This window comes from Chelonia mydas, chromosome 4 (assembly GCF_015237465.2).
Source record: "Chelonia mydas isolate rCheMyd1 chromosome 4, rCheMyd1.pri.v2, whole genome shotgun sequence".
Taxonomy (NCBI): domain Eukaryota; kingdom Metazoa; phylum Chordata; order Testudines; family Cheloniidae; genus Chelonia; species Chelonia mydas.
Window position 1 is genome coordinate 84,440,939 of NC_057852.1, and position 27,781 is coordinate 84,468,719.

Below are 27,781 nucleotides of genomic sequence, written 5' to 3' on the forward strand. Positions count from 1 at the left end.
ATGAAAGCAACAGTATGTTTTTTTGTTATGTACATAATTTAAAGTTTTACTCAGATCTTACCTTTAGAACTAATAGATTTCTGCTTAGATGATAAAATCTCATACTCATTTGGTTTATCAGATTCATCTGTTGAAATCTATATGGCAAAAATCATGTTTAGACAATCATGTTTAACTTCTATTAGGGAGAGTTTAGTATTTCATCTAGTCTACCCCTCCCTGTCCCAAGTCCCACCCACCAGGTATGCTTGTTCCTTACAGTATAAGCGCCAACATCTTGTCTATATTAGTTTTAAATTCTCAGTAAGTTCCACTGTTTACTTCTTAGTTGCTCTTCCATAGATTAAAAGATCTCACTGTTAAGATGTTTTTACCCGATAGCCTTCGTTTTCCTTTTACCTTATTAGTCCTCATCATAAACCCATACATCAAACTGAAAAGCTCCTCTATCAGCATTTACATCATTCAGTACTTTTAGGCAGTTATACTTGCCTACCTCTTGTTCATTTTGCTAAATTGCCTATTTTTTAAAGGTCTTCATAGGTCAGTCCTTTCAACCCTTCACTCATTGGTAAATTAAGGAACAAGTCTCTAGAACCAAATCATACTCATTCAAGAGTTTCTAATGAACAATGAAGTGACTCAACAGCTAATAAAATACTGAAATTTTATTTTGAAATTTGCTACCATACTAGAAGGCTGGAGAGTAGCCAGTAGTTGTACCTATCTTTTTAAAAAGCTCTAGAAGTGATCCTTGAAATTACAGCCTAGTAAATTTACTTCAGTGCAGTTAAACTGCATTGAAAAAAATTCAGAATACGATTATAAAGCAAGTATTGGCACACTGGATGATGGAATGGCTTCTGCAAACGCAAACTGAGTTTTAGTTATCTACTACAATTTCAGAGGGCCTATCAACAAAACAACGAAGAACGAACCATCACCTGACATGAACATTAACCCAGCAAAATTCAAACTGGAAATTTAAAATAAATATATTTATTTATTTAACACTGAAGGATGTGGTACATTTTCTCTCACTTGGTGTCTTTAAATCCAGGCAGGATATCTCTACAATATATGCCTTACTTCAACCATAAGTTGTTGGGCCAGATGCCAGGAATCACTATGTGAAGTTTGATGGCCTGTATTTTGCAGGTCAGACTAGATGACTTGTATCAGTTCTACTTCTGACCTTAAAAATATAAGACAAGTGATGGGACTAGATGAATATGAAGTTTTAAATGTTGACAATGTATGAGGCCTGCAAACTTCTCTGAAAAATCATCCTATTCAAAGTCAACTCTTCTCAAATTTTCTCTTTCCAATTTGGTATGGGGGGAAAAAAAAGGCTTTATCTATCTAGTCATTACTTATTTCTAACTTAAAGTAACAACAGTTTGACATCACAAATGGCTACTGACCAAATAGGTGTTATAATAAACTGAATTAACATTCACTGAAGGTGGGAAATGAACAGCAAAAATATTAAAGCTAGAAACCATGAATTTGAATAAAGCGTGAAATGCACCCAAACTGAGTGGCGTCAAAGGGTCACAATGCAACCGCCTCTCTGTCTCCACTTATGGAGGGGTGAATGCTCCAAACCAAAGTATTGCTGCCACCACATGGGCCAGGTCACAACACCTGAAGTGGGGAACCTGGCCCTGTCCTATGGGACAGGAACCACTGCTGGGGGGAGTGCAGGGTGGGCTCTTTCTCCAAACCCTTCCTTCTCTCCTCCCACCCCCGCCACCCTACAGGCTCCCTGCTCTCTCCCAATCATGGATATATTGTGGTTTTCACACATCTCTGCTGTAAAATGTATTAAAAATTGGCATGCCAAATTCTAGTCTTAATTGTAAGGCCAGAAGATACAACTGATCATCTAGTCTGACCTCCTGCATATAACACAAGCCATAGGACTTGCCTTTGAACAAGAACACCTCTCTTTTTGAAAAACATCCAATATTGATTTAAAAGTTTCCATAATGGAGAATCCACCACGACCCTTGATAAGATGTTCTAACAGTTAGTTATCCTCACTATTAAAAAATTACATCTTATTTCCAGTCTGAATTTGTCTAGCTTCAACTGCTAACCATTGGATCTTGGTCTCCTATATTGAAGAGCCCTCTTATCAAATTTCTGTTCCCCATATAGGTTTTCCAATTCTTTTATCACTCTCAAGGCTCATCTCTGAACCATCTTTAATTTATCAACAATCTTCTTGAACTGTGCACAGCAGAACTGGACACAGTATTCCAGTGAGGTTGCACTAATGCCTAATATAGAAGTAATATAGCCTCCCTACTCGTACTCAAGATTGCCTGAGTTACAGATCCAAGGATTGCATTAGCTCCTGTTGGCCACAGGGTCACACTGGGTGCTCATGTTCAGCTGATTATCCTGGGAAGCAGTGATTCTGAAAAAGACTTGGGAGTCATGGTGGAAAGAATCTCCCATTCCTTAAGTATGGCCTACATTCTTTGCTCCCAAATGCATGACTTTAAATTTTGGCCATATTAAAACACATTGCTTGCTTACCAAGTGATCAAGATCACTTTGTATCAGTGATCTGCCCTCTTCCTTTATTTAGAACTCCCCCAACCTTTGTCCCATCTGCAAACTTTATCAGTAATGATTTTTGTTTTCTTCCAGGTCATTGATAAAAACATTAAATACCACAGGATCAAGAACTGATCATGCAAAATATCCTTACCAACAAGAACTCAAGAAGAATGTATGACAGGAAAAAGGGTATCCATGTATAATATTTCTTTAAACAACCCTAGTAAGTGTAAAAGAAGAAAGGACTGGCATTCAAGAGTACAATGCATAGGTAACTTTCCTTCATTACAATATTTTTTGGGTACCAACTAGGTTAGCTAAGGTTTGCAGAACTCTGATAATACCTGTCCTTGTTCATTTTCAACTGTAGTGTCATTGCTGGCTTGCAGTGAAGTCTGGACATCCACAGGTCCTTCTTCAAACTCTATTTCGTCATCTTCATTCTCATCTTCCCCACTTCCATAATTAGTTAGAGCTTGTGTTTCCGCTTTAGACAAACCTGAAGTCAGTCAATGCAAGAGTTTCAATATAGCTTAATCACTGATATAAGTTATACTGGCTCTTCATTAAAACTCTTGTCCTCAGTATTTCAAAAAAATAAAATTCAGACTTTAACTAAGTTCTCTTCATATTCTGGAATAGGAGATAAGGCAACATTAGATACCTAGAACCTCAATATAACATGATAAATTATACGTCTGTGAGAATGGTTATGACCTGTAATTGTCTTGTGAGACCTTTTCCTGGAATGCAAATATTCTACAGAAACCTGACTGGAAGTACCACCGAACACCACTGCTGTGCTGTAATGTAATTAAGTACTTTTATTTAATGTAAGTCTACTTGAAGAGTACAACCATGATGGAAGGAGAGATATTCAAGGATGGAACACGGGGACATAATTAGGAATAATGCAATGAAGGGAACACATTGAGGTGGAATACCCAGGAAAAGTGTAGTGATAACAATTAGAGCTGAACTGCAGAATCAGAATAATAAAAGGAGAATGAAAGCCATTAGGGCTTGAAAAGATTCATATGAAGAAAGACTGAAATTATCTGCCTTAAAAAGGAGAGGAAAAAGAGGGAAATGATAAATAATGGTACAGAGAAGGTAGGTTATAAACTTCCATTTCCCTGCATCTCAACATACAAACTTTCACTGAAATTTAAAGGAAATACTTTCTTCAAACAATGCATTAATAGAGTGCAGAACTCATTGTCAGACGATATCACAGAAACCAAGAACATGACAAGATTTAAAAAGTGATTGGACATGTATGTGGATAACAAAAATAGTTATTAAGGTAAGAAAAAAATCAGAAGGGATGTAAACCACATGCTTCAACGTTTAAGACAATCTAACTAGGAGAGATCATGACAAGGCCTTCACAGGAGATGAGGTGGGGGATTTATCTCACATCTGCCTAATGTGGGGTTTCTTGACCCATCCTCTGAAGCTGGCCTGGTGGCTGGCCAACGTTAGACACAGGTTACTAGACTATATGGACCATGGATTTGATCCACTATGAGAATTCCTGTAAGATACAAATCCACGGAATAAATTTGCTAAGTAGCGGAAGCTCCACTGCTTTTGGTATTTAAACCTAGACTGGACAAAATACTAGAAAATGTAGTACTGGAAACAATTGTGCATAGAGAAGAGAATAAACTAGATGAGTTAATAGAAAACTGAGATAAGACCTATTAACCTTATGCATGTATAGCACACACGAACAGTACATCATTAAAAATTCTGTCATAAAATTAGCTGCATGAAGTTACAGTAAAAATCTGAGTAACAACCTATCAAAACAATTAAAAAAACACTTACTTATGGACACCGGACAACCTTCACTCTCCTCATCTTCCTCCTGATCAGAAGCGTCAGATCTCATACTTTGAGGAACTTCACCATCATTGTATATTTCTGATTCTTGTGTGGGTTTAACTGTTTCAGTCTCATCCTTGTCCTAGCCATAAGTAAAAGTAAACCTCTATTGAATAGATTTTCCCCTTATTCTGGACAAGAAGATTATTGTTACAATTAAGTGCATTGCCTCTGCTGTACTCTGCACTAAAAACTTAGAAGCATCAGGAGAAAAAGCACCCAATGGAACAGATTAAGTACCTCCTTCAACAATCCAAACTTTCTGAGAGAGATTATGAGAAGGACCCACAGTTCCAATTGCCCTCACTTCTTTTTACTAATTTTAAGAATTCACAAAGTTTTGAAGGAGTGAGGAAGTGGGAGTACAGTGTGAATCTCCAACAGCAATACACTGACAGGACACCTCACTGGTCTTTTTCTCCTTACAGAATTGTCCCCTTTAGATCTTTATGCTTGTGAAATTAACATAACCACCAATAAGGATGACAGCGTGTCACTGACCAAGGACTGAAAACTGCTCTCTCAAAATAAAATGTCACTATAAGGCACCAGGTCAAGAGAGACCCATGTATGTAACTATGGCTTAGATGTGGCCCCGAAGGACAACTGTGTTAAGAAAAAATATATGAGAATGACTTGAAAACGTGTTACCTGAGCAGTGTTGAATCAACCTTTTTACTATGGGGAAGCTGTAGCTCCACTACATCCCAAATGCTGCTCACTGCATACCTTGCAGCTACAGGACCAGCTCTAGGGATAGCCAGGAACACTCCAAATTGCTTTTTGTCCCTTCCTTGCTATCGCTGATCAGCAGCTCCCACGCTGATGCCTACTGCATCACAGGGGAAGGATGAGAAAGTAGTTCTGGTTGCTCCATTGCCTGTTTTCCATCTGCTCTATGGAAACCCCAAAGAGAGCAGGATCACTCCCTAGAGACCATAGCCAGTGTGCAACATGTTAAAGCTACTCTACCTTCCCTGCCCTAGGGGCTGAGCAGAGAGGCTCAGGAGCTAGCTCTATCAGGCTCTAGGCTTTTTGGAGGACCTCCCCTGCTGGGAGAATTCCCAGCATGTGGTTTCTACTCCCTTTGCTCCATCTGAATAGCGCAAAGGGAGCAGCAGAAACAGGGCACCTAAAGTACTGATTGTGGCCACCTAATTATTATATTCAGCCCTCTGGCTGATACCACTTCCATATTTTTTTTTCTTTGATAGCTCCTCCCATACAACAATAAGACTGTATATAAAAATCAAATCCACCCTGAAAGCCACAGAAATATCATGAAAGGCCAGAAGAATCTGATCCTAGACACTAATGCATAAAAGCAACTGCATATAGGTTGTCTTTGGATCTGAGTCCCTCACCCACAATGTCCTCCCTGCTCAGAATAATAATACCCTTGTTTTTCCTCATAGAAACAACATTCACAATTGCTTAGAGAAGAGTTCTCAGCAGTATGCCTTTTCTTTTTTAAAGACAGAAAGAACTGGGAAAAAGAACGGATATAAAAGCATAAACTCGGCCTGTGTGCGAAGATGTGTTTGAAACAGACAGATCAAATCCAACACATACTCAGTAGCCTTAGACTACTTTATGGAGGCTTGGTGGGAACCAGGCAACTTCAGATCCCAAGGAGACCTCAGAATAGACACCAGGACATTTACAAGTTTCCAAGACTTCTTTCATGTCAAAGGAGGTGGATCCTTAGACAGACCCAGAACTAAAGGATTCCAAGAGTCTAGTCTTCAGGCTCCTACAGTAAGCTAGTGCAGCATTGTTCACTATCCCCCACCTGCAGGAAGTAAACCCTGTGCGCACAAAACCACCTCAAAGAATATTCATGTGCAAGGCACAGACAGACAAGGCAAGTGACTCTTAACATCAAATGAGTGACACCAAGCACAGTTCAAATCTTGCCTGTTTGCAGAGATCTGCCACAGAGCCTACCAACACCACAACCCTGAGTAACAGAGAGGGAAATAATGTAGCTGACAGAGCTGAGTGGTCATTTGGAGTCAAAAGAAGCAGGAGTTGATGATCATCATACAACGGTGATTAGTCAAATAATCCACACAAAAACCATGCTAATCATGAAGGGTGCAGAAAAAGGTTCCTATCCTCATAGCTAGCCTTTATCAAGAAGGAGCTGAAAGTGGCTGGAGTCACAACTCCTCTTTATAACCTCTTTGTTTGGACCTGCAAAGTGGCCACTTCGCTATGCTTTTCAAGATGATTCTGCATTCACAACACTGAGGGAAAACATCCCACAATGAGGCACTACAGAGGCAGTTTTTGAGAACAAGTATTGAAAAGGAATAATGATGTGGTTCTACTCTGAAGAGAGATATTAAAAAAAGATATTGAGAAATTCCATGTTTATTGTGTCTATTTCTACATCAATTCTGCTAAGTTTATAAGCTATTTTTGTTTGTTTTAAACTGCCAACCCTGCAAACTATTATTGGGATCTCAAAGTCAATCTTGCTCTTTCACACTTGCATCACCGTTAACAGATCCTGCAGGTCTCATTATGGTTTCAGTTAAACCTGATATAGCCTTTGTGTTCAAAGAGATTTCACAACTGTGAATGTCTTTAATGGGGATGCACAAAGATAACTGAGGGCAGAATCTGGCGCTGCAACAAGAATTTAATGCATAAGAAATCGAATTAAACTCAAGTGTCTGTAAGCTGTGATGGCTCTGCTGTGCTAACAGAATGAAAATGAGTAAATCTTGGTCACTAAGTAATCTGCCATTACTGAATACATACAGAAGGGAATCTACTGATTAAGGGAGTTCACTTTCTTCTACATAAATCATTTTTCAGAAAGCTGCACTTTAAAAGATAGGTTACAGTACACATTGTGTTTCAGAGACAACTAAAGTAAATAGTTGGTAACAGTCTAAGGAGACAGAAGAGGTATTAATAGGATATTTTCAATCAAAATTGAAATTCTGAAATATTTGCTTTCCAATAATCAGAGTTAAATGGATTGTTCAGAGACATTGGGTTTGTATTATCATTTTTTGTACAAATCACTACTAAAAATGCACTGAAAGTGATAACTAATGACTTCTGAAATTCTCCTACAAAAGGAGGAAAGACCGTTACAGTTTTAAAAAATAAGTATAACCTACTTTGTCTTCATCAATATCTTCAGCAGATGAACGAACGCCTACCTCAAGAACTCTCTTTGCCTAGAAGACAACCAATTAAATTATCTTCAATTCTGAACTGAAAATATCCATTTTACAAAAATTTAGTCTACATATAAATCCACATTTAAATCAGAAATGGCTTTGAAATACTGGAAAAAATTGACTAAGCAGTGTCATACCCTTACTTAGAATTATGTTTATATATCATGCCTACTATTATAAATTCAATCTAAAAAATTGCAATAAAATACTCTAGCAAATATTTCTCAAGTCTTGTTGTAGTTTTTGAAGGGATACATCTTTAAATAGGTGTCATCACTATCTGGGAGTTACAATACTCATTCAGAAATGCTTTGCTGGGTTTCTTACTGTTTAGTTATATGTTTTAAATGAATATTTAGGACTCTTGTACTATCCCAATTTCACATATATGTTCTATTCACATTAAAATGAAATTAGTTGAGCTGCATTTTTTTTAATTTGAGACTTCTAAAGAAAGCTACTAGGACGTCCATTAAAATATAAAATGGGAACAATTACAGTACATAAAAGGAAGTAATTAAGTAGTTGCGTAATGCTATGGTGGGGTAGTATTCATTTAGATTATACAAAGTATTTTTGTTTTAATTTAGTTTTTTCTACGGTAAGTTCATTATGAACCCTGAGGATGCTGCAATGACATTCTTTAAGTGCCACCATGTGATCCCACAACCTAGAACTAAAAGTGGTCATGATACATGCTGTTGGAATAGATGGTGCCAACAATACTCTTATTTTCATTACAGGAGGAGAATTTCTATTACACTCTTATTCATTGATTCCAAGGCCAAAAGGGACCACTGTTTTCATCTAGTTTGACTTCCTGTGCAAGACAGGACATAGAAATTTCCACAAAATAATTCCTGTTTGAACTAGAGCACATCTTTTAGAAAAAAAGATCCAGACTTGATTTAAAAATTGCCCATGATGGAGAATCCATCACAACCTTTGGTGTTGTTCCAATTGTTGTTTACCTTCACTGTTAAAAACATACGCCTTATTTCCAAACTGAATTTGTCCACCTTCAACTTCCATGTTTCTTTTTAATAAGAGGTTAACATTTTATTTACATTCCTTATTGAAGTTAGTCATACTTCCAAGAAACCCTGCCAAAACTGAAACTTTGCCAGATTGGTCATTGACATAGCAGCATAAGTAGTCTTTCTGCAAAACTTTAGTCTCACTGAAGTAGTGGATGAAAGGGCAGAATGTGCAGGGCTAGAGAAGTGGTGCAGTGGGGAAATTGAAAGAACAAACTCCTGAGCCCAATTCTACAACTACTTACTCAAATGAATAATCTCATTAACTTTAATGGGACAACTGACCTGAGTAAACTCACTCGTGCATATTTATAAGGTTGGACCCTATGTTTTTTGCTTATGAGGAAAAACAGAAAAATGTGACAGGAAGAGCATTCTCTCTGAAGTCTTCCATGCACTAGGCCACTGATGTGTCTATATAGAATCATTTTTACTGTGATGTCACATTAATAGAAATAAGTTTTTAGAAGTCATATGTTCTTTTTTTCCTAGGAAAAGTTTTTAAAATAATTAAGTTAAACATATACATATCAACTGAAACCAGAAAAATTACATGCTTAAAAGAAAAAGCTTAAGCAGTTAACCTCTTTATCATAAGGTTGTATCACTCCCGCTGCTTCCATTTTACTTTTGCATCTTTGTTTTACAGTAATACTGTTGCTGTCCAAGTCTTTCATGAGTTTAAAGAAGGCTAGTTCATTAAATAAAACTTCAGAGATCTCCACAAGAAGATCCTCTCCACAATCTTTTAGTTTTCTACCAGCAAATTTTGCCAGTGAATCCTGTCAAAAGAAAAATAGTTCTTCAGTTTGAGTCATGATCTTAAAACTGAAATGAAGACTAAATAGCTTTTCCTTATATACCCCTGAAGATCAGGAACTTAGCATATTACAAACAGAGCTAAGCTACTTAGAAAGATTGTCTAGGTAGCTTGTTTAAGTGAAATCCATCATGACGTAACATGGAGCTCCTCGTTACCAGGTCATGGCTCTGAATTGGCCCCAAGCCTATGGCAGTAAAAATTCATGATCACTTGATGACTTTCCAGTGATCCACATGAAGCAAATTTCTAGTTTCAGCACAGTACAAGTCTCTGCCCACAAACAAAACCATCATTATGGTTACCTTTAAAGGCAATCTCAGCAGATGTATTTCTCCACAAGTATTTAATTTTAAATATTTGTTCATATTTTATAATTTAGTTGCTGCTTATTGTGGAAGGTATCAGGATTCCCAGAACTTGACTGTTCTTTGTATCCAGGCATGTAATAGGCCAAAACACAAGAAGAGGGCAATGCAAACTTGTCTACTCACATTGCTCAATTCTGTTATAGAGAACCATATATAGAGTGCTCTCAGTACTGTCAACACACACGATCACTGCGGTTTCTGGGCACTAATGAAAGGGTGGTTTAATTTTAACCAAATACTTGACTTTCTGACCAAATTCCAAGTTACGTTAATATCAATTATGCTGGCAGCTGGTTCATAGGTTTCAAATCTATATTCATGTTGCCAGATTTGTACTACTGTCTGATCCTGAGAAACCAATTGAGAGTGAGATATCAGAAGAGGTGATATTTATGTGAGGAAACAATGTACTATTTCATTAATATGTCAAAGAAGGAAGAAGAAGTGAGGCAAGGGTTTGTGTCACTGAAAGTATGCTCGATTGGAAATTTATTATCTGATTTTCAGAAGTCAGTTGGAGCTGCAAGTTGCTAGGCACTATTGAAAATCAAGATCACTATAGTACAGTTTTAAGGAATGTTTACACTAGAGATTGTGTATCTGCTGCAAAGTATCCAATTTGCAATATAGCCCAAAACAAAAATTTATGAAGAGAAGTTACTGACCTGCAGTATGCCACCAAGTTGCTTATGAAAAAATTTCACAAATTCTTTGCTTTCATCATTTTGTTGTGTAAGAGTCAGGACCATACGTCTTACTGATGTCAATAGCTGAGAAGAGCATACTTCATCCATGTGTTCCTAGCAAATCCCAGGGGATAAAGAAAATTATCACAACTTTAAAAAGTGGTTACTACATCATATCTTGAAGCTGACATTTACAGACAGACATTTTTCCAGAGCTGTAACATGTTCTGGGAACACAGTTAAAGCATGGTTCAGTTTCATCCTATTCATATGGCACAACCAAGTTGTGTTTTTAACCCATGTCATAACCTTCATGGTCCCACACAGGAGGAATTATAGTGAAGACCTTATTTATATAAAATCTAAGCCTAACCGAGCCCTATTCCACCTTCCCAATATAGTTACTTCACACCAGCCACCAGAAATTTTACAATCATCTTATGATCTTCAGATACTCCGTGGCTGTGAACATTTAAAACCCTATATATGCTGGATGGCACTGCTAAAAGATATCTACAGTTGTAAGGCTCTTTGAATTCACAGGCAAACCTCAAAAGTTCCCACCATCAGGAATTGTGTTAAACCATCAGGCTATAGAGGTCAGCCAGTAGGAATTATTTAAAATGTCAGCCAGTAGGAATTATTGTCACAGATCTAACTAACTTACATTGTGTGCAGATTACGGTGGTGACAACATCAGAGTAAGATTGCTTGTAAGTTAATCATTTCTGCATTTACACTTCAACTTGAAAAAGTTCGTTTTAGAGTAGATGGGGTCCAAAATTTATGTTAAATTGGAAAGTTAGTTTAAACCATACATATAGAGAAGCTACTGCTGCTTCATAATTTGTTTTTGTACAACATAGTTGTGTGATAATTTTCCTGATGAACAAAAGTTCAGAAATAAAAATCTCTTACCTTCAGAAAAGGGATGACCTCTTTCATAATTGCTTTAATCTGTCGGTCAAGCTGCTGAGTATCTATACGAGGACATGGAACAGAAGAAACTTCACTAGGCTGTGGCACACAGGGACTCTCGCCAGTAGATTGACCTTGTAAAATAAAGTGTATTCAAACCATAAGATATCTCCATTTAATAAGTATCAGTTTCAAAAAGTAAACTGCACATCTAAGTTAAAACTACATGTTTAGTTATGGCAGAAATCCTATGCAACTTAACTAAATTACAACAAAGTACAATTAAGATGGAAATGAATTGTGAGGTGAATAGTTCCTGATATTATCTACAGATACTGTTTTCAAACACAAAATAAAAATACTTATATATGTGCATACCTTCTAATTTAACAGCAGAAGCACTCTGGAGATTACTACAGCAGCCTTCGGAGTCCAGGGTACTTTCTGCTTCAGTTTTCATACGCTCATATTCCCTCATCCTAGCCAATGCCTGATCTAAGTGAATCACGGTGTTGCCTATGTTTAGAGCAAAAATACTTTTTATAAGTTTTTTAAAATGTACATTAAGGTTTGCATATGCAAACACAATCTGCATAACTGTAATAACGAATTAAAAAGTAAGATTATATTTAAGAGCCATAATTACTTAGGATACAGGAGGTATATATTTTAGAGTTAGTCAAAAGTATTTAAGTGTTTCACATACATTAATTGCCAGTATTATACTATATAACGTTTACCAAGATCATCAGTGGCAAAAGGTTCAAAATTTGAAGATGTAGACATGGTACTGCCATTGTCCGCATCATTTTGTTCACAATCTCTACTTGCTCCTGTGTCAAAGTTCTTCTCAAAAGTTTCCTAAAAAACATACAAACAAATTTACACAAAGCAAGCATATGTCCTGCTTCCTCAAATATCCCAGCAAGCCACTGATTCTCTCTTCACCCTGCCCCTAAGGTTACAAAATGTGTTCCCAGACTTCCATACTGGGAATGACCTAACTTATGAAGGAGGTAACATAGGGTGCTTCTATAATGATCTATTTTGTATCCTTATATAGGTAACGTAATTGAATAGGGCATTGGTGTTAGTGATTTCGTAACAAACTACAGAAAGTTTTAAGTCTTTGGGATTCTAGTGGGAAGTGACGTCACTCCCTATAAACAGCCCCAGTTAGAGAATCTCTCATCCTCCCACTCCTGAAGCAGTTTTGACAGCTGATGGATTGAAGAGAATTGCTGCAAGTTCCTGGTAGAATCTCTGTCTCAGATATGAAGTAATCTGGGCTATTTACATTAACTGCAAGGCACTGAGTCTTCCTTACCATTCATACCAGCTTTTATGCTAGTTTTCAATATTAAATGAGACAAGATTCTACATAATTCCCATGTGAAGATATCCTGTAGCAAGTTTCTTCTTACAAGCAAGTGACTACTTATAAGCTAGTGTTGGTTTTGGAAAACAAGTCATTATGGTGAGTGCAGCATAACCACCTGCACAGAAACTGAAAGATGAAGAAATGAATTTCATATTAAACTAGTTTCTGAAGATAAAATAAAAAAATAAAATTAAAAAAAACACAAAACAAACAAAAAAATCCTTACATCATCAGTTGTAGCAAGACTTTCACTAGGAGTAAGTTCAGAGTTTGAAGCCATCCATGTAGCTGAATTCAGAGACTTCGTGCATTCTCCTTTTTCATTGTTCTCAGATATGTGTCTAGTCACTATATCCTAGAAAAGATAATGAATCTTAAATCTATATTGTGAAGAAAGTTTATTCAATGCATAAATGTAAATAAAATGTTTTGCATACCTGTAACGCATACAATGCTCTTTGCCTCAAGTAGTCTGTATTTAGCAGCTGAAGCTCATGGAAAAGTTCAATAAGAAAATGTGGACGAGATTCATTCTGAGATATCAGAGTAGCTACTTCAGAATAAATGGTGTCTCGCAAAGCTTCAAACATGGAAAGATCGCTACCAGTTTCTGTAGAAGAATAAAGGAGCCAGTCTATGCTCATGAAATTCTTGATAGTTCTCTCTATTGACATATACCTCAATTATATTTGAAAACTTTACCTTGGATTCAGCTTACATTTTAAGCAGCTGAGCAAGTTTACTGTTTCTTAAAGCTTAGTATTTCCTGAAGGCTACAAAGATTTAAACATAATACAATTATATTTTAGACCAGTGGTTTTCAACCTTTTTTCATTTGCGGACCCCTACAAGATTTAAAATGGGAATGTGGACCCCTTTGAAAATCTTAAGTCTGCAGACCACCAGGGGTCCATGGGCCACGCGTCGAAAACCACTGTTTTAGACAGTTTGCCTTCATGTAAGCATTTATGTATAACATAATAATTAAAATGTACCATACACTCCCATGTATTAGAAATTAGGACAAGCTTTTTGTCTTTGTTGTTTTTCTTAAGCTTCTGAATGAAAACTTTAAAGGTGTGGCATATAATTGAGTATATTATGCACAAACACATATATATGGACACAGGTTTTGAGAGTAGGTAGAACGCTTTTTGAAAACCAGGCCTCTAAGATATTTCAAGCTTGGCATCCAAAATCACAAGCTTACTTTTGAACAATCTAACATTATACATAGCATATCCTCTTTAAAGAAACAAGGAAACAAAGAAAATCTGGGCTGGTGCTAATTTCTACATTCTAAAGGGGATATCCACCAAACTGCTGAAGTCCCAACAAAACCTTCTGCAATACTTAAATCCTATTGATAGGCTGCACATGGGGAGGGAGAATGCAATGGCTGTGGATGGGAAAAGAGTCTCCCTCCAAACTATGAACAGACTAGTGCAGACGGGGGCGTAGCCCAGAGAACACATGCTTAGAGGAATCCAGTGGCCCACAAATGCCAGGAGGCAAAGGCTAGCATTCCAGTAATGCTACAACAGGACTAAATTTCATCCCAGCTTCATTTGAGAGAAAGAGACACTAATTGAGCTTTTTGCAGAAGTGAATTTATTCCTCAGATTTTAGACTCTCACCTCTTATTAATTGTTCAACATTTTGATAAGGATGCAAGGATAAAAAGGGTCTCCATTCATTTGAAAATAGAGTACTGTACTCCTGAGGGAATTCTGTGCCAAAAAATTGAAAATTTTGCGCACATTTTAAAATTCTGCGTATTTTATTTGTCAAAATAACACAATGTAATTGCACTATTTTCAAATACTTGCTGACAAGTATTTTGAAATAAATTACCAAAATAAATTGAGAATGGTCCAATTATACTGTTATGATGTTACTGTGCTATTTTGACAAAAAATACACAGAACTTTGCAGAATTTTAAAATTTTGGTGCAGAATTCCCTCAAGAGTACCAGGGTTCTTTGTGGTGCAATCTGGGTGCAGGCAGCTCGGTGGCGGTCTGGGTGGGATCTGGATCCACAGGGGCTTGTTGGGGCTTCTGGGTGCAGGGGGACTGGGACTCTGCAGGGGAGTTCAGGTGAAGGTGGTTAGGGCTCAGTGGTGGGGGGTCTGGGTGTGGGGGGTTCAGCGAGGGTGCTGGGGGAGTGGGGCTTGGTGGGGTGGGGGATCAGGGTGCAGCTGGTTGGGGGTTCAGCAGAGGTGCTAAGGGAGTGGGTCTTGGTGGGGTGGGGATCTGGGTGCAGCTGGTTGGGGCTCGGTGGGGTGGGGAGTCCAGGTGTGGGGGGCTCCCGATATAAGGGGGGAGCCTTTGGGGGATGGGTGCAAGAAGGGAGTGGAGTGAGGGGACTCATGGGGGGGTTCTGGGTGCAGAGGCTCCCAATGCAGGGGGTGAGGTTTGGTGGGGGACGGGGTGAGACTTGGCAGGGGGTCCAGACGCACAGGGGTTGGGTGGACAGGGGAGCAGTTCCCTGTATTGTGACACCCTCCCACCCTGTGGCTGAGGAGCAATAGGGCCAGAAAGCAGGGGGAGGAATAGCTCAGTGGTTTGAGCATTGGCCTGCTAAACCCAGGGTTGTGAGTTCAATCCTTGAGGGGGCCATTTAGGGATCTGGGGCAAAAATTGGGGATTGGTCCTGCTTAGAGCAGGGGGTTGGACTAGTGACCTCCTAAGGTCCCTTCCAACCCTGATATTCTGTGATTCTGGGAGGGATCACTGTATGAGGAGCTGCTCCCCCTGTCCGCCCATCCCCCATGCATCCAGACCCCCCCCACACCCACCCTTCTCAGCCAAGTCTGACCCCCCACACCTGGAACCGCCCCAGAGTGCAGAGCTTCCTACAGCCAAGTGTGGGTTCTGGGGGTTGATCTGACCCAGCCCTGGCTGCTCCATGCAGGGGAAGAGGAGGGGGAAGTCCGTCTCTGTCCTCCTCCTGCCAACCCTCACCCAGGACTAACGTCCCTGGGAGGCCGGGGCATCCCCGAACCCAACATACACACACTCACCCACCCACCCCACAGTCACTTACCTCTCCCACGGCTGCCTGAACAGACGCGCCTGCGCTGCGGGGGATGGTGAGTGAGCACTGATACAGCTTCTCTTTGCTTCCCCACAGAAACACAGTTTCTGTGGGGAAGCAAAGAGAATCTGTGGGGGGGACGTGTTTCTGCATGCACGCAGTAGTTCAGAATTTTCCTCAGGAGTAGTACTGTAAGTTCCATTAACTGTTTCATGTAAGTAAAGTTAACTATTTAAAAAAAAAGGGGGGGGGCCGGGGGGGGGTTAAGGGAAGTGTAGTCCTTGGAAAACTCAGTAAGCTTACTGATCCTAATAAAGGGCCATTTCCTACTATTTTAAAGTAACAGAAGTACTACGGGATATAGTTCTGTTGTTTTTCTTCTTTAATTAAAATACAGTTGAATGTTTGTGGCTTATAACAAAGTTTACTAAATTAATCAAGAATGCAGACAAATATATTAAATCTACTATCAGATGTTAGTTTAGCAGTCTTACAAGTGTGCTTAAATGCAGTTTTATTTTTTAAAAGACTAAAAGATAATGGTCGCCTTTCAGCATTTCCTGACATACTTAAATGTACTTTGCTTTTCAGTGGCAGACTGAATCCAATCATCAATTCTACCAAAGCTGCAGGCTAGTAATTAAGGGCACAAGAACGCCCCCTGTAATTAATTTTACTATGTTCAACATGCATATTTTGTATCAAAATCAGTTATTAATGCAATTAACCATATTGTACTTTATATAGGAAAAATACGAAGTACAAACCAGATATGATACAAGGTAGCTGTGTTATCGAATATTCAGCAAAACACAAGGTTCTTGTTTTCCTGGGGTTGGAGTGGGGGGTTGTGTTAAATAAAATGCTCGCAACAATATAAATTAGTATACATAATGCTAATTCACTAAAAGAGCTCTCGAGAAACACAGTTTAGTTCTAGAACACAAACTAAGAAAAGTAAGTAGCTGTGAACAGTTTTGAAGCTAAGCAATTAATGCATTACCTGGGGCTTCAATGCATGCATTTCTGTTAGACTGCTGCAGTATTCTCCTAGCATGTGCTGTAGGAAAGCGGGGACAGACAGTGATAAACACAAAAATGTGTACTAGAAATAAAGACTCGTCTATATGAATCAGTGGGAGGAAGACTCATTAAAATGACACTAAACTGAATCTACAGAACTAGTGGAGGGGAGAAGGGGGTTAGTTTGTTTAGGAAGTTTTGTGTTTTGTTTTAAGCAACTAAAACTAATTATCCCAACTAGAAAAGAAATACAATCTAATCTGGTCAACATTAACTGACAAATGCCAGAGATATTCAAAATATTTAACCTAAAACCAAGAATCAGTTTACAAATGTGATAAACACTATATCCCATATTCTGCCCTATCATATATGCAAAGATCCGACTGGAACAACAAACGCAATTCCAAGTTCATCATTTGCCCATAAACCTTTGGATATTGAGGCTCAGGGATAAACTACATGGAAGAGAAGGACAAAGTCTGACTCAGTGTAATAAAGCAGCAATGGATCAAACTCACAATTCTTAAGTGAATCCCCCCACCTGTTTCAGAAAGGTCAAAAGAGAAGGGGGGGTACACTTATAGGGACATCGTAAGGTGTTTGTTTTGATAAATTTCTTTTTCTCCTCCACAAAACCTAATAATCAATAATGTTTTAAGGAATTAAGCAAAATATATTTTAACTAAATTTTGGCATTAAACATCTTTTGGGAAGCAGTGTTTCCACCCAAACACTGTTGCATTGATCCAACATTTAAGAATCTAAAAATGATACGACATACAGTATGTTCACAATACAGGTTGCAGGAATGCAAAAACGGAAGCAGTGTAAACAGTGAAATGTAAATGCAGATTTTTAAAGATATGACTGTTAAGTAAGGATTTACTTTTTTTTTTTGATCCTGGAAGAGTCCCTTTACATGTGAACGTGAATGGAAAGACAAAGAGCATGCAGTACAGTTTGTAATTTAAAATATTAAGTGCAAGTGGAATACATCATCTGAAATTCTAACTGGTGTTTTTTGTCATGACTGTTTATCTAGCACAACCGGCACCTCCCATAAAGTAACATTAATGAGTACATGTATCTTTCCCCAGACTGCTTTCATAGTAAGATTACAGTTAAGTTTCAAAATTATGTTAATCTAATATTTAGTCTACTTCAGAACGCTTTCTGCTTTATTACAATATTTGTACAGCAGTTTTGAAGATTAAAAATGTGATGTAAGGTCTAAAATATTATATATGTATTCTATATACACATTTAGCAAGTGCTTTAATAGTGACAGCAATTAATTAATGGAAGTCATGAAGTGACTGTCCCTTACCTGAAAAACCCTTTAGCAGCTCACAGGAAGACTGGTAAAATACCCTTAACAGTTAATAAGGAGTTACAGGATCAACACTCTTTTACAGAAGTTTTTAATATTGTTCAGATTAATTAAAGAATACCTGAGGACATTTCTGTAGATCTACTATACTTAATTATTTTTTCCAGTTGTTCTTGATTCTTTTTGCTGAACACTTTTGCTTGAACAGCCTCTTCACTGTGCACAGAGCGCCTGCTCCTATTACTCTTGCAAGGTTCCCATGTACTAGAAATGCTGGCACTTTCATAACCTTAAATGAACAAAAAGTGTCTCTTTACAAAAAGATCTTAAAATCAGCCATTTCTAGTCACTTTTAATGATAGCTCAAAAGTGCAATCCAAAGACTTGTTAACCACTCTTTTGTTACTTCAAACTATGCAGAACTTAAATTATTTTTACAGTAATGGGAGGTTGAGATGTCTATGTAATTAACATTGACAGCGTCAAACATGAATGAGAGATTATTACGGAGAGGAGAGCAGTGGTGAAGTATTAACAATGGTCTGCAAGATGCAATTCACCACACAATGTTTGTTGGCTAATAACAAAGTCTGATGCAGAAGCATATTGGCAGATTACAAGCACCCAGGTCAACACTAACGTGTTTTACATGCGCGTATGCACATTGGCAAACAATTCTGTACTATATTACGCTGTTTAAACAAACTACAATTTAAATTGGGTTTTCTCTTAGAAAAAAATGTTATCACTAGTAAACACTGCGGAATTCACTCCCATCTTGTTGAGTTTCATACCTTTCCACACTAAAAGCACCGTGTTCAAGCCATTAGCATTTCTGACACGTGTAAGATGACAAAAATAAAACTTCTGCTCCATCACTTACCATCTCCACATCTTGTGTAAAATTAACTTCCATTCCCAAAGCTATACTATTAATTATGGACACTATCTACACTCCAGAGTACAGCCGAAGCAACATTTAAGTTATATGATTAAAATGGAGTTTGTCTCAGTGCCCTTAAAATTAACTGAAAACCTACCAGTATTTTTAACTCTGCTTTTTAGCTGAGAAGAACTCCTCCTCTTATTCTTTGATTTAGGTGTTTTATCTTTAGATGCCAAGCTGGCCTGGGCTGATGCTTTTCTAGATTTAAATGTTTTAGTCACAGTAGTTGGATCCACTGGATCAGGCATACTACTAAAACTCTCCAAAGATTCCTCATCAAACTCTCGTCTCCTCCGGCTGGTATCAGACTGACTTTTGTGATTACCAGAAGCCATATTTTGTACTGAAACCGCAAATCCTGCCTTCAGGAATGGCTGTTTTTCTTTTCTTCCTTCTTGGCTGTCATCTAGCCAAACTGCTCTGTTTTCCATTTCCTCTTCAGGTTGTCTCTGACTCCTTATCAGAAAGAAAAGTTGTAAAATACATATTACAACAAAGCTCTTTGGGGAAGGAACTGTGAATGCCCTCAGACAAAAATTATAGATTCATCCATATTTGAGGAATACCTGTACAGTGACCCAAAAGCCAACAACTGTAAGGTGTTGCTGCAGAATTAGCAACATTTTTTAAAAAATGGGAGAGAGTTACAGGCATTAGAAGAAATTCAAATTACCCACTGAGTTTATCATGCAGAGATATATATTTCAGATTTATGGTTGTATAATCATATAGTGTCTTTTTTTTTTTTTTTTAAATCAGTGCAACAACATATTGTTCTGAAGAACATAAGGATGGCCATACTGGCAGACAGATTGTCCCTCTAGCTCAGTATCCTGTTTTATGGCAGTGGCCGGTGCCACATGCTTCAGAGGGCATAAACAGAATCGGACAACTTATCCAGTGATCTATCCCATTGTCCAGTCCTAGCTTCTAGGAGTAAAAGGTTTAGGGCCACCCAAAAGCATGGAATTGCAACCCTGCCCATCTTGGCTAATAGCCATTGATAGATGTATCCTCCATGAACTTATCCAATTCTTTTCTGAACCCATTTATACTTTTGGCTTTCACAACATCCCCTGACAATGAGTTCCACAGGTTGACTGCACATTGTGTGAAGAAGCGCTTCCTTTTATTTGTTTTAAACCTGCTGCCTATTAATTTCATCAGGAGAACCCCTGGTTCTTGTGTTATGTTAAGGGGTAAATAAACTTCCTTATTCGTTTTCTCCACACCATTCATAATTTCATAGACCTCTATCATATCCTCCCCTTAGTCGTCTCTTTTCCAAGTTGAACCAGTCTTTTTCATGTGATCACTCTCCTTACAATGTGTATGATAATCAAGATGGGCCATTTCCAGCACAAATCCAGGTTTTCTCCCCACCCTCCCCAACAAACCCACTCTCCTGTTGCTAGTAGCTTATCTAAAGTGATCACTCTCCTTACAAATGTGTGTGATAATCAAGGTGGGCCATTTCCAGCACAAATCTCTCCTCATGTGAAAGCTGTTCCATACCCCTAATAATTTTTGTTGCCCTTCTCCATACTTTTCCCAATTTTATTTTGAGATGGAGCAACTGGAACTGCACGCATTATTCCAGGTGTGGGTGTACCATGGATTTATATAGTGGCATTATGATGTTTTCTGTCTTATCTATCCCTTACTAACGGTTACTAACATTATTGGCTTTTTGACTGACGCTGCATACTGAGCATGTTTTCATCCACAATGACTCCAAGATTGCTTTCTTTGCTAATTTAGATCCCATCATTTTGTACATCTACTCAGTATTACGTTTTCCAATGTGCACTACTTCGCATTTATCAAGACTGAATTTCATTTGCCATTTTCTTCCCAGTCACCCAGTTTTGTGAGTTCCCTTTGTAAGTTTCTGCAGTCTGCTTTGGATTTAACTATCTTTAGTAACTATGCATCCTCTGTAATTTTGCCACCTAACTTTTTACCCCCTTTATCCAGATCATTTATGAGTATGACAAACAGCATTCGTCCCAGTACAGCTACTTGGGAGACTCTGCTATTTATCTTTTTCCACTGTGAAAACTGATAATTTATTCCTATCCTTTGTTTCCTATCTTTTAACCAGTACTGATCTGAGAGGACCTTCCTTCTTTATCCCATGACTGCTTACTTCACTTAAGAACCTTTGGTGAGGGACCTTGTGAAAGGCTTTCTGAAAGTCCAAATACACTGTATCCACTGGATTCACCTTTGTACACATCTGTTGACATCCTCAAAGAACTCTAATAGATTGGTAAGGCATGATTTCCCTTTACAAAAGCCGTGTTCACTCTTCCCAACCATATTGTGTTCATCTAGATGTCTGATATTTCTGTTCTTTACTATAATTTCAGCCAATTTGCCTAGTACTGAAGTTAGGCTTACCAGCCAGTAATTACCAGGATCGTCTCTGAAGACTTCTTTAAAAATCAGCATCACATTAACTACCGTCAAGTCATCAAGTACAGAGGCTGATTTAAGCGATAGGTTACATACCACAGTCAGCTGTACTGCAATTTCCTATTTGAGTTCCTTCGGGACTCTTGGGTGAATACCATCTGGACCTAGTGACTTATTTCTGTTTAATTTACCAAATTGTTCCAAAACTGATACCTCAGTCTGGGACAGTTCCTCAGATTTATCACCCAAAAAAGAATGGCTCAGGTGTGGGAATCGCCCTCATATCCTCCACAGTGAAGAACAATGCAAAAAATTCATCTAGCTTCTCCACAACAGCCTTTTCTTCCTTGACTACTCCTTTAGCACCTCGATTATCCAGTAGCCCCACTGATTGTTTGGCAGGCTTCCTATTTCAGATGTACTTAAAAATTATTGGTGTTAGTTTGTGTCTTTTGCTAGTTGCTCTTCAAAATTCTTTGAATGCCTAATTATACTTTTACATTTGACTTGCTCGAATTCATGTTCCTTTGTATGTTCCCAAGTAGGATTTGACTTCCAATTTTTAAAGGAAGTCTTTTTGCCTCTAATGTCTCTTATGTTCTGTTGTTTAGCCCTGGTGGTGTTTTTGGTCCCATTACTTTTTTTGTTTGTTTGTTTAATTTGGGATATAGATGTAGTTTGAGCCTTCATTATGGTGTTTTTAAAAAGTTTCCATGCAGCTTGCTGACATTTCACTCTTGGGATTGTTCCTTTTAATTTAACTACTTTCCTCATTTTTGTTTAGTTCCTCTTTATGAAGTTAAATGTTACTGTGGTGGATTTCTTTGGTATTTCCCCCCCTACAAGGATGCTAAATTTAATTACATTATGGTTGCTATTGTCAAATGGTTCAGCTTGTGGACCAGCTCCTGTTTGCCACTTAGGACTAAATTAAGAATTGCCGCTCCTGTTGTGGGTTTCAGGACTAGCTGCTCCAAGAAGCAGGGATTAAAGGCAATAATATATCCCTCTCTGCATGATGTACTTTAGCACAACATTATGTAACAGTTTGGCAACAGAACGTATCATCTACTCATTAAAATACATATTTCAATATTTGTAAAACTGATATTTTTTCCTAAATATAAAAACTGTAAGATCATTCAGCAAACACTGGGCCTAACTATACCCAGTGTATTTTCCATACACACCAAAAACTGTACATTAAGAACTTTTTTTCCGTCAACAGAAAACAGTCAGAACATAGGTAGGGAAGAGCAAATTACAATGAGGATTGTTCACCATTTAATGCAATTGCTTACCTTCCAAGTAGAAGCTCCGATATCACTGATGGGTCCCAAAACCAAATTACAAGTAAAGAATGATTAAAGGAGAATTTCACCATAAATAGTTAAAATACCTTTGTTTCTCTGCTCCAACAGAGGAACTGCTTTCAAAGGGCTTTGGAAATGCCATGTATTCAGTTTTTCCTGAAGTGTGATCTAGGGGTTGCTGCTGCGGCTGCTCACTGTTGTGTGGGGTAACATTGTGTGCAAAATCTCCAAAACCAGAGGGAAACATAGGGTTGAAGTTCATACCTGTGAGGGTAAATTAAAGCTAATCAGAAGACATACCACACTGAAAAGAAAAAAAAAAAATGTGACATCACATTAGAGAATACACTGCATATCACTACAACTTCAAAGTTTTATCATCATGCAATGTTCTAGTAAATATTTTAAAAATGAAAACTATAGGGGAAGACACAAATGAAAAAAAAACAAAACAAAACCAGTAGTTGATTTTAAACTACTGTGATACTAAGGCCTTGTCTTAATTTGTCCAAATTCAACCATCTCTGAGCTACCACCACTGTAGATGCACAAGTGCAACCCATAGCTTAGCCAGGGAAATCTGCCATTTGCACAGTGTAGCTTTTTACCCAGATTTCAAGCAGGGATAAGTTCTGCAAGTGCAAATAGCAACTTGTCTGTCTACACTAAGGGTTTGTACTGGTGTAACTGCTCAGTAACATATAATGCCTGTTTGGTGGCAGTTTCAATCCAAAACAAGTGCTAGCAGTCAATGAAGTAATGAACAAGTTCACGCTCCCCACAAAGGCAGCCCTTCTTCAGAAGAGTGTTACTGCATAATGGCAGGGGCTTGTGTGGAAACTTCTTTTAACATTCCTCATCCTATATCTGACCTATACATAGGAGGATTTCAAACATCACTGCTGTAATCTGGCACGTTTCACCAACACTAAGATCACGTTTTTTCCCCCACTGCTAGCTAGAAGCCATGCCCTCCATACGGAGATCAAAATATGTACGCCATCTTTTGGCAGCAAATGTTCATGCCCATCTGCTTGGATAGTTTAGGCTCACTCACAAGTTGTTTGGACCATTTCATTAGGCAATATGATCTGGGGAACATATACAGAAAGAAAGGTAAAGCAGGCCTCCAGCAGCTGAGGTTAATTGGTTTGTAGAGGGAAGTAGAGGGAAAACAGTAAAAATACTATCTTAACATGAGAACCCATTTACCAAAGTCCAACAAAGCAAAAGGTTTATGTAATTTGTTCACCAAAACTATGTTTAGTCATTTCCTTCTCTTTACATTTCCAGAAATACCTACCTGGTGCAAAAGAAGAAAAATTAGTAAATCCAGGTATGTTAAATAGATTCATAGGTTGAGGAGGAAAACTGAAAGGACAAAATACTGTAGGAGATGGAGGTGGTGGTGCGCTGCTGCCTCTTTCCTTTCTTTGCGGCTTCTCCTGCTGCTGCTGTTCTTGTTGGTACATAAGATCATTTAACATCTGTTTCAACCTATGAAATACAGAAAAGTTACTGCTGAAGAGAAAGGCAAGTTACAAAAATGATACATAGTACAAAGGTTCACTTATTTCAAATACATGAAAATTTTAAAAGGACCATAACCAACTGGCTTTCCCGCCCCCCCACCCTCCCTTCAGTACATCAACTTTGAATGAATTATACACTCCATATACTGGAAACCCAACAACTAAAGCAACATGGAAGTCATATAGATTTGCATCTACCTATTAACAGACAACCATAGTTATAGAGTAGGCAAAATTCCCAGAAAAGCAGATATTAATGCAACAAAGCATTTCTGGGGAAAATTTGCTAAACCTGTTTTCTTTCATAATTTCAATGTACTGAATTTGAAAATAGTTACTAAGCTGAGTTTTGAACTTGAAGGTAAGTAAAAAACAAAAGAGAAAATGGCTACCATTTGAAACTTAAAAAAAAAAACAAACACAAAGTAAAGGAGAGATACTAAATATGGAATATGTTCCTAATTTGGAATACCATGCTATCAGAAAATACATGGAGTGATCTCTGTTGAAGATTATACTCTCTGCTTCCTCTAGTCACGTAATGATATGCACTGGAATATTGTTGGTTTTCCAGTAAGGACATTTAAGATTAAGTAAACTAACTACTTTTCAGGTATTTTTGATCGGTTAAGGAGTTAAATGCACTGGTATCCATTACATAAAGTATCATGCACAACACAGTATGATAAATTATTTCTGTAAGTTCTCTTTCAAAAATATAAATTTATTATAATTAGCTAATTATCAGCCCCCTAACCAGTAACCTAACTAAAGCTGACTTTTGCTTACAGTGTGCGTGAGTTCTGAGTACTGATCTGGATAACAATGCCATGGCATAAGTGATATACTGGTAAATATTTATTTGTTCAAACGTTCATGTGACAGTTAATTGCATTATTGTCATGTATTCCATACACAAAACATGGAAGCAGTCCTGAACATGACACGCCCCTCAACAGTATCTTATGAAAAAGGCATTATTTGCCAACAAGTGAAAAAGGAAATTTTGCTTCTAGCAAACACGGACTGGCTACAATACAGGAGGCAACCAATGCAAGATAGAAACTAAGATTTCCAGAATAGGGATGCAATTGACAGAATTCTAAACAACTCTTCAGTCTGAATGCAGGTAATGATTACTCTGGCATATAAACCGTTATGCATGCACAGATAAAGGTAAAATTGGCAGACTTCATAAACCCATTGAAGCTACTAGTAAAGAGTGAACTTCAAACCCAATCTTGCGTTACAATCACCAAAACCTCAATAGTGTTTCAGAGCAAGGTCCCCCACAGTGAACTGGAGTCTTTGCATTTTCTGCCAGGATTCAAGTTCCATACAAAAAAAAAAAATTCTTCTGTAACATTCAAAACAAACAAATATATACTTGAGGCAGAAGAGTATGAACATGAGTTCAGTGTACGTGTAAATGGTGTTAAGTGACCTTATAGCTTCAGAAAGGATATACCACCCTAATTGCTATAAGCATTTCTGGAGAAAAGTAACAAAAACTAAGCATGAAACCACTAAGTGCTCCTGACTTGGCAATGGTCTCACTTAGTAATGAGTTAAAACATTGTGCCCCAAAAGGACATGGAATTTTCACAGACATGGACTTTTTACTGTTTTCTCTCAAATGAAGCTGGTGAAGAGGTCCAGCATTCATTTACAAGTTGTATGGCAACCTTCAAAGAAAAATTTTCTACTATTGATTGTATTTACAAATTCATTGTCTTAAGTGTCTCTTCGAAGCAGGTTGATCAAACACTATTAGTGCCTGTCAAATTCTGTCACATCTCTCTCTAAATTGTTAGGCAGTAAAGCAGAAAAAAATGTATCAACCACTCCATTTTCCAAGACCAACCTGGAAAATGAATTTCTCTCAAGGGTACATGTAGCACTGGAATTACGTTCAGATATACTTGCTCATCCTGGATGCCATGGGTTAAACACCAATGAGGAAGAGGCACTAGCCTGTGTGCCAAATAGCACATAAATGTTCTTGCAACTCATCTTGGCTGGCCAGTCTACTCTTGAGGTAAGGGAAGCTGAAGAAGGTGGTGATGGTGATAAGGAGGGAGGACACAGAAGATAACATTGCAGAAGAATGTGAAGAGGAGAAACAGGAATCACAAACAGTCCAGGGCATTAAATATTACACATTTCATCTAAGTGTAAGTAGAGGTAAGAAGTGGACACCCAAACGTGTTGGCCTTGGAAGTATACTTCACCAGGCAACAAGATAAAAAAAAACTTGTCCAGCTGTTTCACAACACTGGGCATTGCATCAGCTGCAAGGACATACTTCAAGTTGACATAGCACTGGCCAAGAGCACTCTGAGGTCAATGAATGAGGATGGAACAGTGATCCCATCAAACTTGGTTAAAGGAAGATTTACCCGTATCACTGTAGATAACACTGATATAAATAAGCACACACTTGATGGGCAAAACACATTACATACCACGCAGTATGCAGCCTAGCAGAGGCGACCGGCATCAGATCTGATACTGCACAACACAGCCAATAAATCATGCTACTTTAAATGTTCCCGATGCAATACACCATTTTTCCTGCTAATATCACAGCAGAACCAAAATTCAATGAAGATGTCCTAGCAGAATGATTTAGTGAACACACAAAAGATTACCAGTCAGCTTTGAAAGCACAAGCACAGGATATGTTATTTTCCCTCAAACATTAATTTGAAAATCCAAAATCTGACTGGATACGTTTTAACGAAAAGCACAGTAACGCAATTCTCCATTGAACTACATATGGCTACATGTCTATCTTTCAGTCACCAGTTTGTGAAGCTGATACATTGAATGTTGTCATGAAAAGACTTGCACAAGTCACACATCATCATCAACAAAAACATGTAGTCTTAACTGTTGATCAACCTAATATTAGGTTGACAAACAAAAGAACATGTAATTGCTGGTAAAAATTATGCAAAAAACCACTCGAGATTACAAGCTCACTCTATAGGCAATGTGGAGAACTGCTATTATGACAACTTCTGAGCTATCTACAGCAACATGACAAGAAACTCAAAGAAAAGTTCCTGGATTTGGAAAAACCCAATGCTGCGGAAGATTACAATGACTGAATGGGCATCCAGTCATCAGCAAGTTTCCGTGACCAGATGGCATCATTTGCACTGAACAGTACAGACAACCATCGCAACTTCAAGTACATGAATATGGTGTGTATCCTTCTACTCTTCATCAGAGCTCAACAGAATGGAATTTGGGACTTTCATCTGTATGCCTTCAAAATAATCCTTCTATTTTTTCACTA

At 38.1% G+C, this 27,781-nt stretch overlaps 1 protein-coding gene across 37 annotated transcripts in view; it reads right to left on the minus strand.

The window, feature by feature from the left end:
• PCM1 (pericentriolar material 1) overlaps positions 1 to 27,781 on the minus strand; it is an 88,643-nt gene that overhangs the window by 4,043 nt on the left and 56,819 nt on the right. For 16 of the 37 annotated variants that reach the window (XM_037897674.2, XM_043546138.1, XM_043546129.1 and 13 more), the window contains 16 exons: positions 24,249 to 24,442; positions 23,032 to 23,209; positions 19,309 to 19,670; positions 18,390 to 18,557; positions 16,916 to 16,972; positions 13,312 to 13,484; positions 13,101 to 13,229; positions 12,234 to 12,354; positions 11,872 to 12,009; positions 11,494 to 11,627; positions 10,555 to 10,689; positions 9,283 to 9,480; positions 7,599 to 7,658; positions 4,405 to 4,543; positions 2,916 to 3,070; positions 62 to 137 (listed from right to left, as the gene is read on the minus strand). In XM_037897674.2, the coding sequence (XP_037753602.1) occupies positions 62 to 137; positions 2,916 to 3,070; positions 4,405 to 4,543; positions 7,599 to 7,658; positions 9,283 to 9,480; positions 10,555 to 10,689; positions 11,494 to 11,627; positions 11,872 to 12,009; positions 12,234 to 12,354; positions 13,101 to 13,229; positions 13,312 to 13,484; positions 16,916 to 16,972; positions 18,390 to 18,557; positions 19,309 to 19,670; positions 23,032 to 23,209; positions 24,249 to 24,442 (2,417 nt within the window). Of the gene's footprint in view, positions 1 to 61; positions 138 to 2,915; positions 3,071 to 4,404; positions 4,544 to 7,598; positions 7,659 to 9,282; positions 9,481 to 10,554; positions 10,690 to 11,493; positions 11,628 to 11,871; positions 12,010 to 12,233; positions 12,355 to 13,100; positions 13,230 to 13,311; positions 13,485 to 16,915; positions 16,973 to 18,389; positions 18,558 to 19,308; positions 19,671 to 23,031; positions 23,210 to 24,248; positions 24,443 to 27,781 lie in introns of those variants that run through there. The other 21 variants (XM_037897678.2, XM_043546143.1, XM_043546132.1 and 18 more) reach the window with 6 other exon arrangements.